The 14,066-nt window shown below is 47.0% G+C and overlaps 1 protein-coding gene across 1 annotated transcript in view; it reads right to left on the bottom strand.

Annotated features, from left to right (window-relative positions):
• Nucleotides 1-14,066, bottom strand: part of KCNQ3 (potassium voltage-gated channel subfamily Q member 3) — a gene marked incomplete at its 5' end in the record, with an annotated part of 342,271 nt that overhangs the window by 16,097 nt on the left and 312,108 nt on the right. The window contains 5 exons of the mRNA XM_007940577.2: nucleotides 2,028-2,054; nucleotides 6,755-6,849; nucleotides 10,061-10,156; nucleotides 12,269-12,379; nucleotides 13,637-13,792. Of these exons, the coding sequence (XP_007938768.1) occupies nucleotides 2,028-2,054; nucleotides 6,755-6,849; nucleotides 10,061-10,156; nucleotides 12,269-12,379; nucleotides 13,637-13,792 (485 nt within the window). The remainder of the gene's footprint in view (nucleotides 1-2,027; nucleotides 2,055-6,754; nucleotides 6,850-10,060; nucleotides 10,157-12,268; nucleotides 12,380-13,636; nucleotides 13,793-14,066) is intronic.

The following is a 14,066-nucleotide window of genomic DNA, read 5'->3' as shown; positions in this document are numbered from 1 at the left end:
TAACCCAGGGACATGCCAGTATCCCCCTTCCTGGAGCCCAAGTCTGAATTCTCAGAGCTGCTTTCCTGGCTGGTTCCAGATGAATGACTAATGGGACAAAGCATTGCAGGGCCTGGGGCTGAAGACAATGGACAGGCAGGAAGTCGACTGCACACTGACCATCCACAGGCTCAGGCAAGGGGACTTTGCAACAGTCACTTCCCAGGCCCTACTCCTTGGCCCCTGCCCACCTGCCCTGCTACACCACAAGCAGCCTATCATTCCATCCGCACCAAACCTAGTGCCCTCCCCAAAGACCCTCCTGCCTGCCTTTGCATACATGGGTCCTTCCACTGGCAGTGCCCTCGGTTGCCTGCTTAGCCGACCACATTCCTACCTGCCCTTTGAATCACGCTTGAGCATCTGGGAGATGACATCACCCCTTGTGCCCAGAGACATTGTCTCCGTCACAGAGTTTACCACACTGTGTAAAGACTGCAGGTGCACATCTGCCTGTCCCACTGGGTGGTCAATGCCAGAAAGGCGAGCTCTGCCTGGTTACCACTGGTCCCCGCCCCACCTCTGCTCAGCACATTGGGGCACAGGGTAGTGACTATAATCAGGGACCTTGGGGCAAAGCCAGCCTCGATCAAAATGTCCTGATCAATCTTGACCTTGGACACATCTCATCCTCCCCGACTACAGTTTCTTCACGTGCAAAATGATGACAGTAAGCCCACATCTCCCAGGGCTGTTTGAGGATTAAATGAGGTAATGCATCTGCAGGGCTTAGCAGACTGTCTGGGATACAGGAGGCACTCAGTAAATGCTGGGTATCACCGTTATCTCGGTAAATAATTCTCCTCCCTCCAAGGCAGGAGAAGGTTGGAGACATGTGTGAAAAGGTAGATAAGATTTCCTAGCCCACAAAGAAGTGGACTATTTATTATTCTTTTTAATGAACCAAGAGGAGTTCTTGGGATTTGTATATTATTTTACACCCATCTCAAAACACTGAAAACTGTCATTCCACTCAACCTTGGAGGAGATAAGTCCATGAGAAGCTTATTTCCAGACAAACTAAGCAGGACAAAATGAATGGCAGCCACTTTGTCCTGACTTGAAATCTCCACATAACTGCTGCATATTGGAAAGAGAATGAGAGAATTGTCTTGGTGCTGCCTGTGCTGGGAGTTAGGATTTGCTCACTTGGGATTTGAACACTTCACTGCAAGCTCCACCAGTCTGGATGGCTTTGTCCACATTCACTTAATACCCCACGGATCACAGAGAACAGCTTATAAGAGATGGGCGCAGACAGTGCTAGGATCCAGACGTGTGGGGCTCAAATTGGAAACCTTTGCTCTGAGCCACTCAGCATGGCACCTGAGAGGCTTATGGAATTCTTCCTCCAGCCTAGGGATGATCAGCTTACTTCCTAATTGTGCTGCCTGAAATCCAAGACCTGAAAGGATAATTGAACGCGAGGCAAAGTTCACCCCTGAAACTCAAAACCCATCTCTCCCCTTCCCTGTGTACATTTCCAGAGCCTGGGCCATTCCAGCCTTGTTCTTGGAGGATGCTGCAAATCTTGCAAGAAAAGCCCTCCTTGGAGCTGCCATCAGCACTTGGTGCGGTCAGGGGCCCTGATGTGGTTAAGTGCAGAGAAACTATTTTCAAATACAAATTGGAAAAACTGGAAATAAATGAACTGGGATAAATAATGCAAATGAAGGCTGCTGGGCCCTGGCACACGTTACAGTGTAGTTGTAAGGATGGAGTGATACGGCAAACTGCAGGGCTCCAGGCACAGACCCCAGCCCTGAGGGGACACCCAGTAAGTGCTGCTGCTACGACCACTATTAAGTTGTCCTTGAGTAATCCATCATGAAGTGGCAGATGAATGTGATGGTCAGCAACAACAGCGAGCCACTAAGACCTTGTCTTGAGACCAGCATGGTCACCCAGGGTGCTGTACCACCCAGAACTGGACACCTGTGTCCTGACGCAGTGGAGGGAGAAGGGGAACCATAATTGGAGACACTTACCTGGCCACTGCCTCCAGCTGTTCTTTCCTGCAAGGGCAAGAGGGGGGAAAAAATAAATGGCGTGCAAAGTCCACGCAACAGCCGCTCCCCCTCCCCCAAGGCTGGCCTAAAGCTTCACTTGGAAGTAGATGGGCAGAGTAGGGACCCTCTGGAGCAAAGGGTGCACATGTGGAGGGAACCAGTGATGGGGTGGGCTTCCCCGCTTGATCTCAGGCCCCTGTTGCCATTCTGTAGCTTTTATCTCAGTCTCTGCTCAGCCGTTCACGCATTATTCATGTAGAACTTGAGTGCTGAGCCTCATAGGGGCTGGGGAGGGGAGTTGTTTAGTGGTGGGGACAGACCAGGAAACAGACTGTTGTAATGTGACAGCCACCCATGCACAGCTCTGCCACTACCAGGATCACCATCGTTGATGCCACCTTTATCACCATCACTAATAGTTACTGAGCAGTAATTATTGATCTTATGTCCTGTGAAGAGCTTTCTATGGGTTAACTAATTTAATCTTTATAACAACCCTATAGGAGCTCTGGTGGCAAAGTGCCTAAGGCATTTGACTGCTAACTAGAAGCTGGCGGTTCAAACCCACCAGGCACTCCTCGGAAGGAAGGTTGGGCAATCTACTTCCATAGTGGTATTGCCTCAGAAACCCAAGGAGGAGTTGCTATGAGTTGGATCTGACTTGATGGCAGTGAGTTTTTTTTTTTAAACAACCCTATGAGATAAATACTATTATGACCCCTTTTTCCTGATGAGAAAACTGAGGTGCAGAGAGGTTATATAAATTGCTCATAGTCTCCCAGTTAGGAAACAGTAGGGTTAGGACTCAAGCGCTAGGAGCGTGGGACCAGCTGTTCCCTTTGCCTGGAATCCTCCTTTCTCTGCCTGAAGCAGTCTTACTCATTCTTTCAGTTTCAGCAGGAGGACTCCTGGTGTGGGTTTCCAATCCAACTTTCCAGGTTCTAGACTGAGCTCATCTCTGCACCTGACGGATCTTACCCTGTTATTATTGCCCCTGATCACATTGTCTTAGAATCAGGGGTCCAGGAGCTGCTTGAGGGAGCAGCCTATGGTTATTTCCACTTTAATTTCTGAACCCCTACCTCCAGCACATGGTGAGTACTCAAGACCTGTCTCTCACTGGGGGCCAAGGGTAGTAGGACTAGGGAAAGACTAAGAGGCATCATGGTAGGGAAGAGAGAAACTTTGATACGGCACAGCTTTGGAGGAAGGGTTCATCATGTCATCCTTTAAAACCTTTGAAAGGAATGTAAAATGGTACAGCCACTTCAGAAGACGGTCCAGCAGTTCCTCAGAGAGTTATACACAGGCTTACCACACCACCCAGAAATTCCTCTCCCAGGTATGGTGAAACCTGGGAGAGCTGGAACTTGATGGACTGCTTTGGTTTTGGGTCTCACAAGTCTTCTGCCTTTGACAGGGTGCTTACCACTCACCCACTCACTTTTCTATCACTCTCTATTAAGAATCCTGCCTCATGAACACCTAGTGAGTTTTCCTTCTCTGATAGCTTTTCACCTTACAAAGCTTCTGCCTTTCACAGGTTTTAGTATATGTATCCAAGAGAACTGAAAACCCTTATCTTCAGGACAGCGTAAACCAATATTCACTGCAGCATCGTTCCTAACAGCCAAAGAGTGGGAAGAGCCCAGATGCCCATCCACTGACAATGAATAAACAAGAAGTGGTGTATCCACACAATGGAATGTTATGTGGCCCTGAAGAGAGTAAGGTACTGATACACGCTATGACATATGATATACGGATGAACTTTGAAATTGTTAAGCTGAGTGGAAGAAGTCACACATGAAAACCCCATACTGTGTGATTCCCATTTGTATAAAATGTACAGCATAGGCAGAAAAAAAGGTTACTGTATTTTTTCCCAAATAAATCCCCACTCTGCATGTGACTTTCCTAGCATTGTACACGTGAGAGATAGGACTGGGGGTTTTGTGGTTGGCAAAAAACGTACAATGCATTGTGTTATTTGGGTAAAAATATAGTAGTGGGTGGTGGGGCCTGGGGGCGGGGTTGGGAATGACGGTAATGGATACAGGGTTTCTTTTTGGGGTGCTGAAAATGTTCAGGAATTGGGTAGTGGTGGTTGATGTGGAACTTTGCAAGCATACTAAAAACCACTGAACGATTCACTTTAAATTGGGGAAATTTTATTATGTATATGTTGTATATCAATGTTGTTGTTCTTTTAAAAATCAAAAAGAAAACAAAACAACTTTTGAGAAGCAGGTGAAGGCACACCAGTATATTCCCAGCTACTTCTCTGCTATGAGAATACGGAGGGGGTTGGAATTTAGGGGCATTCTTTTCCCAAGGGACTGCCTGCTTCAGAATGGTTGCTAAGAGAATTTCTCTAGGGACTTTATACTTTTGTCCTTGAAGAACAAAAAAAAAAAAAGAAAGAAAGAAAGAAAGAAATGTTCTCTCTTAGTTTAGGAGCCATTCCTGTGTCACAGCAGCTGTCTGAAGCACAATGTACAACTCCAAGTCCCTGACAGCCAGAACAATGCCTTATTTGTAATAAATCAACCCAAAAGAATGGGCCCATTGCCAAGACCTTTGGATGCATAGCAGATGAAAACCGGCTTGGTTCTGTGTTCCTCTTGGTTGTACATGTTCTTGTTTTTGAGTTCAAGGTCACTCTGTTCTCTTAAGTGGAAGCCACCTGCCCATTGTCAGAAGACTCTGCTTTATGCTATCCACAAACCTAAACAATTATAGAAGTAATAGACTGTTGGAATTCAGAGGAACAATGCAGGTCACCTGAGCACGTAAGTGTAATTACAAGTGAGAAAACCACGGTGAGGAAGTCAAAGGTTATCGTTCAGTTATTGAAACTTGATTCTTCTCAGCTCGTAATCCTTCCAGAACTCATCAGACCCCACAGGCTTGTTGCCTTTGTTTATTGCTTTTCAGCTCCTGCTCCTACTCCCTTTCGTTATGGTTATTGCCTTGGTCTAGGTCCTCACTTCCTTCTACCCAGAATGCTGCAATGTTTCCTAGCTGATCTCCTTGCCTTGAGTCTTGAGCCTGTCCAATCCATCCTTCACCTGCCTTCCAACGTTCTTCCAGAAACAGATCTGATCATGTCATTCTCTGGCTCAACTGACTTCTTGTTGCCCTAAAGATCAAGGTCAAAAGCCATAGCAAGTCACCCATGGTCCTCATGGTCTGGCCCAGTCCTTAGCACATGTGAGGACTTGAAAGCACTGGTGGGCTGAATGGCCTGAACAGGAAGTGTCCGTGTGGCTGGGATATCTTGAGGAGTGAAAACGTCACTGGAGATGTGGTAGAAGAATAAACTGAGGCCTCCTCAAAGGGAGGAGGCTGGACTTTATCCCCTTGCCACGGCCATCCATTGGAAGGGTTTATGTAGAGAAGTGACTCAGTGGAACCCTGTCTTCTAGAATCTCCTTAAATCTTTACTACCACCTGGTGATGGGGTGGAGTTATAATTGAGGCAGAGTTCAAAGACTGGTCACAGGTCCTACAATGAGTAGATGGAGGATGGGATGAGGATGAGGGAAGCCACCCCTCTATTGATGGGCCATTCTATGGTCTATGGAAGCCACAGACAAGTGGCAGTCACATGATTCAGCGGAGGTCTTAGCCTCAGGTACAAGGTTGATGAGTCTTCTACTTTTTCTTCCAACTCAAGGGCTCTGAGTCTTGCATTCCACCCACAAGCTTAAAAATATGATTTCAGGACAATTGTATTTAAAATTCAGAGAGGAGCAGACTGCTTTAGAAATCCCAAGTACTGGAAGTTCATGACTCTGGAAGCATCTGGATGTGGCTGACACTGGCCAAAATGTCCAAAGTTCCTGAGCCTCAGTTCATCATCTGGGAGTGGAGGATGCTAATACTGACCATTCGGCCTGTCTCCAAGTATGGCCCATCTGTGTCAGACTCACTTGGCCCTTGCATTTGAGATGCTTTTATCAGCTCCACTTCCACTGGGAGTACTGCTGAGGGTGGATGCAGGACCTGCATTTTCACAATGCCCCCATTGATTCTAATGTACCTGAACATTTGAGAAACCCTGATTTATCTCATAGGGTGCTGATGACAATTAAATGTAATATGAACTTGGGAACCTGGGACATAATGGACAGGTAATTTCCCTCTCTCTTTTTACATGTGCTGAGAGCTGGCCCAAGGGAAGACATGTTTATTTTTTTCTGATGCTTTTAATGCCATCTCCCACTTCTAAGAACACAAAACAACATTACTAGGACTCTTTCTGCTTCCTTCCACCACCCTTCTTTTTCCATAGTCCATCATGATCTATGAGTGGATGCCATGGCCAGGGACGAGCATCTTGGTTGTGGGGTGGCCCATTACAACACTGGCTCCCCATCTTCTTCAACCCACTGATATTACTCAGACCTTGATCAGACCTTCCCCTTACCGACCATTCCACACTGGTAACACTGACCTCACACTGGAATCATCTGGTGAGCTTTAAAAAAGACTGATTCCTAGGTCCTATCCCTAGGAGCTCTGATTTAATTAGCCTGGGGTGTGGCCTGGGCATCAGGATTTTTTAAGCCTGTGAAGAGACTCTAATGGACAGCCTAGGTTAGGAACCACTGCCTTGAAGGAAGTCCTCCAGCAGACACAAACATAGACCCATGAGAGGAAAGGCCATCCATGCCCGAGCCTTCAGACGCAATGCCACTTGCCTGAAGAATGGGAAAGAGACGACTGATTCATAAAACCTCCAGGTCGCCACAAGATCAATCCTGTTGGGATTGGTAGCATAATACCTCCAGGCAGCCTGGGAGACAAAAGAGGAGCAAGAAGACTTGGTTTCACCTCAAACTTTCACGCAGGATCCCACAACATGAAACCACTTTTTAGGCCCTTGACTCCTATGAGTTTGACTATGCACTGAGCCAACTTTTAGAAAGGCTGGGGGTGTTGGCTTTGAGTACTTTTGCTTTTCTTCTTTGAGGAGAAAGTTTCCTTGATGCTATCATCTGGGATCCCTGTTACAGCTGTAATTGGTGGTGAGGTACAAGGGTGTGGAGGGTGAATTGAGAGTGGAGGGAGAGAGGAGAGTGCGAGGTGTTAAATCCCTGAAAGGAGCAGGGACTACTGCTGGAAGGTTCCCTGAGACTTCTCAGTCAAAGACGTAGGAAGAGAAACATAGTCTTTTTGGGCCACTTCTGGGTGTGAGAGAGAGCCCAGGAGATGAGGCTGTGATAATAATACACTGGACGCTCTGTAATGGTTTAGGGAAATATGGGACTGACTCTTGGAGACCGGGACTGGCCTAGAAACTACAGTATGTTGGATCACATCATGTAGCACCCTGTGCCAGACACACAGACCCACAGAGATACTCACCAATACTACACACACGTTCATGAGTGGTGGTCACGCATACTCAGCTCCATGTAGGGAACTCTACTTTCCTATTCTGTGTTCCCAGCAGCTCACAAACCCGGGAAACAGGAGTACCTCTGAAGCACAGGAGGGAAAACTCTGCCTTTCTTACACTTCTCACTATGCTTCCAATCCCCAGCCCACGAGAGTGGGAGTGATTTAAGACATGGAGAGACAGTGGGCATCTGACATCCACTGCTCCAGGTTGTTTATTGGACAGGACAAATGGGCAGAATGATTCAATATTTTGTGTATGTAAACCACTCCCCACCCCCACCCCTCAGGAGCTCTGGTGGTATAGTGCCTAAGGAATCTGACTGCTCACCAGAAGGCTGGCAGTTCAAACCCACCAGCCACTCCTCAGAAGGAAGATGAGGCAATGTACTTCCATAGTGATACCACCTCAGAAACCCAAGGAGGGGTCTCTCTGAGTCGTATCTGACTCAACGGCAGTGAGTTTGGTTTGGTTTGAATGTCCTTATAGTCAGGGTTTACATCACCACATAGGAGTGATGTACACTAATGATCCACTTGCTTCCATCTAAGGACATGTTAGGAGCTCTGGTGGTGTAGTGCCTAAGGCATTTGACTGCTAAACAGACGGCTGGCAGTTCAAACCCCCTAGCCGCTCCTTGGAAGGAAGATGGGGCAATCTACTTCCGTAGTGATACTGCCTTGGAAACCCAAGGAGGGGTCGCTATGAGTTGGATCTGACTTGACGGCAGTGAGTTTGGTTTTGGGTTTTTCTCTCTCTTAGCTTCTGGGCTTGATATATTCCTGGCAGATGTGAGGTGGTCACAACTCTCTTGGAGCTGACTGGCTAAGCACCTGCACAGTAGGCTGACTCGCCTACTCCAAGTATAAGCTAAATCTACCAATCAACATTACCAGAAAAAGCCTGATGTGTTGATCCCTGTCTGTGTCCTGTGTCTAGTTCTTGGATGGTTTGGAACTTCAGTGGGAGAGTGATGGGATTGTTATTTTCACTACACACATAGACAGGTCATATCAATAACTATGGAAACACCTGTAACCATCCACAAGCAAGCATGTGTGAGCAAGCTTGCTCCTACTTGGACTCATGAAGACACATTCAGGGATCCTGAAGAAACATATCCACCTATGCCCAGGGACACACAGACACACTCGGGGTTCTTAAATGAGCACGCCCATTCCTGATGGGCCACACATGGACACACTTGGGATCTTAATGGGAACATCCTCTCCTGCTAGGGCCCATGTAGATCCTGGAATCTTTTTCCTTTTTTTTTGGGGGGGGGGGTTGAGTGAAAGTTTACAGAGCAAATTGGTTTTCCATTCAACAATCCATACATGTTCTGTTCAGTAACTTTCACTGTAATCCCACAATGCAACAGCACTCTTCCCACTTCCTTCCCATGCCCACTGCTTCCATCTGTCCTTCCTTTTTATCCCCTTCCACCTACCTTCCTCTATTCCTGGGAAAATCTGTCCTCTTGGTCTCATATAGGTGATTGTTCTAATGCATGCACACCCTCCTAGTATTACTACTATTTGTCTCATGGGCATCTCTATCAGTTGGCTGAAAGTTGAGCCATGGGGATTGAGTTCAGTTCCTGGCTTGAAGGGTGTCTATGGGCCATAATCTCAGGGGTTCCACCAGTCTTCATCTGACCAGTAAGCCTGGTCTTTTTTTTTTTTTTTTCAATTTGAGTTTTATTCTACATTTTCCTCCCACTCTATCTGAGACCACCTATTGTGATCCCTTTCAGAGCAGTCAGAAGTGGTAACTGGGCACCATCTAGTTCTGGTCTCAGGCTAGTGGAAGCTGTGGTTCGCATGGTCTATTAGCCCTTTGCATTAATTGTCTCTGTGCATTTTTTATTTTCTTCACTCTTCATTGCTCCAGATGGGGAAAGACCAATTGTTGTTCCTTAAATTGCCCCTCACAAGCTCTAAGACCCCCATTGCTACTCATCAAAATAGGATGTAGAACATTGTCTTTGTTGACTATGTGATGCCAATTGACCTCAGTGTCCCCCAAGACTATGGTCTTGGGCTCCAAGCCCAGCCACTCATTCTCTCAAGGTATTTGGTTATGGCTAAGAAGTTTTCATAACTTTGGCCTCGGTGTGGTCTACTGCATTCATGGATATATTTGTAGCACATACATACGTCAGTAGAAATAACCTGTCAACCTAGATGTATTTGTGGATGCGGTCCCCTTTGCCTCCCCATCCCTGTTCAGCTTGAGTGTCTGTGTATCCACATGTAGATTAGTGTTATTACCATTCCTGCAGGTGTGTGTATGTCACAGTCTTCACCTCTGTTGCCTTTAACTCTTGTGCTCCTCCCTGTGCCTTCCACTGCCACCATCATTTTGTGCTGACTTCCCCCTTATTTTATATTGCTTTTCCCTTTGCCCAAGTTAATATGCGTCTACCCTCTAGTTAATGATCTACCCTCGCTTTCCCCTTCCACCTCCAGTAACATCAAAGAATGTTTCTTTCTCACACTTAGGATCTTGGATACGCCTTCTCCTGCTCTAGCCCATGCAGACACATACTGTGACCCCGGCTCGTACCCAGGTCATCCCTGGTACCTAGCTCGGGCAGACAGACCTGAATGAGCTCAGCAGCTGGCTTCCTCCTTTTTTCAAAGTGCTTCTGGCGGTGCTGCTCCTGCACCTTGAGTGCCAGTCCAGACCCCAGGATGCCCTGGTGGGAGAATGTAGGCCACAATCAACCACGTGACTCTCCACCAAGCTCCCAGGATACACCCGTAGGAGAAGCCAGCCCACAGTCAGCCCCACGCAACTCCCCATCAAGCTCCCAGGATGCCCCTGTAGGAGAAGCCAGCCCACAGTCAGCCCCATACAACTCCCCACCAAGTTCCCAGGGTACACTGGCGGGAGAAGCCAGCCCACATTTGGCCCCACACAATGCCCCACCCAGTTCCCAGGATGCTGTGGTTGGAGAAGTGACTTCCATGCAACTTCCCTCCGTAGTTCCCAGGTGTCGGGTGTCGGAGGGCTCAGGGCTACTTCAAGGTCAGCAGTGACAACACTGCATAATGGGGAGATGAGAGAAGGCTCCTTCCTTCTCCTTGAGGAAGAGGGAGTTGGTTAAGTGGAATGAGTCTTGAAGTCAGGAAGTCTTCAATCTGGTTTCAATCCTGACTTTGACACTTGCCAGTTGGGAGGCCCTGGCAAGTCTCTTATCCTCACTGCATCCCTGTTTCTACATTGGGAAGTGGGATCCTAGCAATGACCTCATAATATTATTAAGAAAAAAGCAAGATAAGTATGGGTATTGCCTAGCCAGGGGTACGGCACAGAACAGATGCCCAGGAAATGTTCCCTGAATCTTTAAGATATTTCACCTGTGTGACTATCACTTGAGTTATGCTCTAGCTGGAAGTTTCCAGCATTGTGGTCTGTTTGGACATCCAGGCCACATGTGCATAGGCATTAAAGGGACAGAGGCACACACTTCTGAGCTGAACGGACTGAGAGAGCATGTAACACCCCCCCAACACCCCCTCTGCTAACAGAGGGGGAAACTGAGGTTCAGAAAAGTCAGATGCCCATGCCAAACAGTGTTTAAGGAAATAGATCGGGTAGGACCACCCATGGGGAGAGAACATGCCCAATACCAGGGCTGCAGATGGAGGGGAGATAAAGGGGTTGTTATTCAAGAAATTTATTTTCTCACTTCACAATCAAGAGCAGGTCTTAGAACCAGCCAAATGGGATGAATTTCTGGTTCCACAACCTAATAGCCACGTGACTGTGGAAAATTTAGTAACCTCTTTAAGCCTCTGGTTTTCTCATCTGGAAAATGAGATGAATACAGCACCAAATGTGTCATGTTGTTGTGAAGATGAAATGTGTAATGTTGATATAGCATTTGGTCTGATACCAGTGCTCAGTGAGTTTCACAAATATAATTCAGTATTATTATCATTACACTTCTGGGCACCAGGCTTTGGAGAAGGCTCGGATGTGCCAGGACAACTTCATCTTTAGGGAAATGCATTTTTTACATAAGCCAGTAAGATGGGGCAAGGAAGCTCACACAAATGAAGGGCCTGCTATGTGCAAGGCACTGAGAACACAGAGAGCTCATCGTCTCCTGAGGGAGGCAGACATGAAAGCATGCATTCCCAGCATGGAGCCAGAAAAGTCTTTATGGATTTATGCCCGAAGGTGGTGGTTGTTGGGTATCATCCAGTTGATTCTGACACTTAGTAACCTATAGGACAGAGTGGGACTGCCCCATAGGGTTTCCTAGGCTGAAATGTTCATGGGAATATATCTCCAGGTCTTTCCCCCTTGGAGGGGCTAGGTGGGTTCCAACTGCCAAACTTTTGGTTAGCAGCCAAGTGCTTAACCACTGTGTCACCAGGGTTCCTTCCATGCCCAGGGGACGGACAGACTATCTCACCTAAGGAAGGCAACATTGAACCTGGGTCTTGATCTATTACGTTGTGATGACTTCATTCAATGTCACAAAATAAAATGTGTATGAATGGAAAACCAATTTGCTCTGTAAACTTGCACTCAACTCACAATGAAAAGTTTAAAAAAATGAAAGAAAGAAACTGGGTCTTGGAAGAGGAGAAGATGTTGGCCATCAGAGATGGAAGAAGGCTCATTCCTGGTGAGGGGAACCACACAGGCTACTCAGAATGGCTATTGAGTTGATAGGCTGGAATCCAGAGTGTGAGAGGATGGACATGGGGTGGGAGATGAGGCCAGAAAGCTGAGCTGAGGCCAGGCAGGGAGGGCTCCTCCCTGTCATCCAAGGGAGAACATTAAAGGTACTCACTGCTGGAAGGGCAAAAAAGGAAACACCAATTAAGGAAAAGGTGGCTGCAATCAGACGGCCTTCCCACGTTTTCGGTGTCTTGTCTCCATAGCCAATGGTGGCCAGTGTGATCTGAAGAGAGAAGAGTTCAGACACGGTGCTCTCCAGGGAAAGGAAAATCAGTGGCACGTGAACTGAGCTGAGCCTACAGCCCTTTGTTCTGACTTGGGTGCTGCTCCTATTTATAACAGGGTTCCACGGGAGAAAAGGCACCAAGTACCAAGTAATTTAAATGGGAGTCTTGAAACCACAACCTGTTTATAAGTCAAGGACTTCCCATCTCTAGTCAGCCAACACACTTCAATAATTGCAAACATGTGTACATGTACATGCACTTATGTGTGTTTATTTGCATATGTGTGATTTTGTGTATGGCTATGCTTCCAAATATGTGTGTGTGGGGGAGTGTATTTGTATGTATTGTGTATATGTGTGTGCATGCACAAAACAGCCTAATGTTTGCACATGTGTACATTCTTGTGTGTTATATAGTCCTCTGTGCATTTACCTGTGTATGTTATCAGTAAACATGTACTTATCAATGTGTATCTGCAGATGAAAGGCAGGCTATTATATCAGATCAGAGTACATGGCCTCTGAAGCCTGAGTTCAAATCCCACTCTACCTCTTACTGACTGAGAGATCATGAATTAGTTACTTAACTTCTCCATTCCTCAGTTTCTCTATTTTTAAAAAAGAGGTAATAATGGGAGTTGTTTGAGTCTAAAATCTGTTAATAATATAAAGTGCTTAAAGCAGTGTCCCAGCACACTTAAGTAAGCTTTCAATAAATGCTAGCTTTGGATCCATACATCCCTGTGAGTCTGGGGTGTATGTATAGTCTAGGCATGCAGGTCTAGTCTAGGCATGTCTGCAGGTCTGTTTGCATACGTGTGTATCTGCCACTGCCAGTCTGCACATGCATGTCTTTGTAGTTGCAAGCTGCTCTCAAGTAGGTTCCGACTCATGGAGACCTCATGCACTATGGAACAAAATGCTGCCCGGTCCTGCACTACCTCCACGATTCTTCCATGGTTCAGCCTATGGTAATAGCCTGCAACCAGTGAGGCAAAGACCCTGAGGGACCATGGAACCAGATTGTTCTGAGCCCCATTGTCTTATAAGCACTATGGAAAAGCCCATTCCTGGTGCATGGTCCACTGGGGGAGCCTCTGGCAGCAGGTCCAGAGATGGAGGGCACACTTTCACTGTGTTTCTGGGCAACTGAGTAGAATGCAGGTACCCATGTAAGTATGTCCATTCCATTCCCTCCACCTTTCTCTGATCAACAGGTGATCCATAGGGTTGACTTCCAAGGTGGTGACTCACCAGGCCCCACCAAAGGGCATCTGCATAGGTCTCAAACTCCTCCTTCATCTCCTCTCCCTGTGCATCCACCTCGGGCACATCTTTCTCAACCAAGTAGACCAGAAATGAAGAAAGGATGAGAGTGAGGAACCCGATGTACCAGGCGGTGATGAGTTCCTGGAAGAGGAGGGGTGACAAGGGAGGCAGTGGTCAATGGTGGTCATGGAGGCCAATGGAATGTGGACATGCTTGAGTAGAGCCCTGGTTTCTCCTTTCTCAGCTCCATGGCCCTGAATGAGTTACTCAATTTCTCTGGCGTTCATCTCCCATCACCGTAAAATGGTATCAATAATACTGTCATTATTGTTGTTATGTTGTTGTTATGTGCCCTCGAGTCAAATCCGACTCATAGCGACCCCTCCTTGGGTTTCCGAGGCAGTATCACTACGGA

Source organism: Orycteropus afer, unplaced genomic scaffold (genome assembly GCF_000298275.1).
Source record: "Orycteropus afer afer isolate SDZICR_OR568_19922 unplaced genomic scaffold, OryAfe1.0 scaffold00069, whole genome shotgun sequence".
In the NCBI taxonomy this organism is placed as follows: Eukaryota; Metazoa; Chordata; class Mammalia; order Tubulidentata; family Orycteropodidae; genus Orycteropus; species Orycteropus afer.
This window is presented reverse-complemented; position numbering and strand designations above follow the sequence as displayed.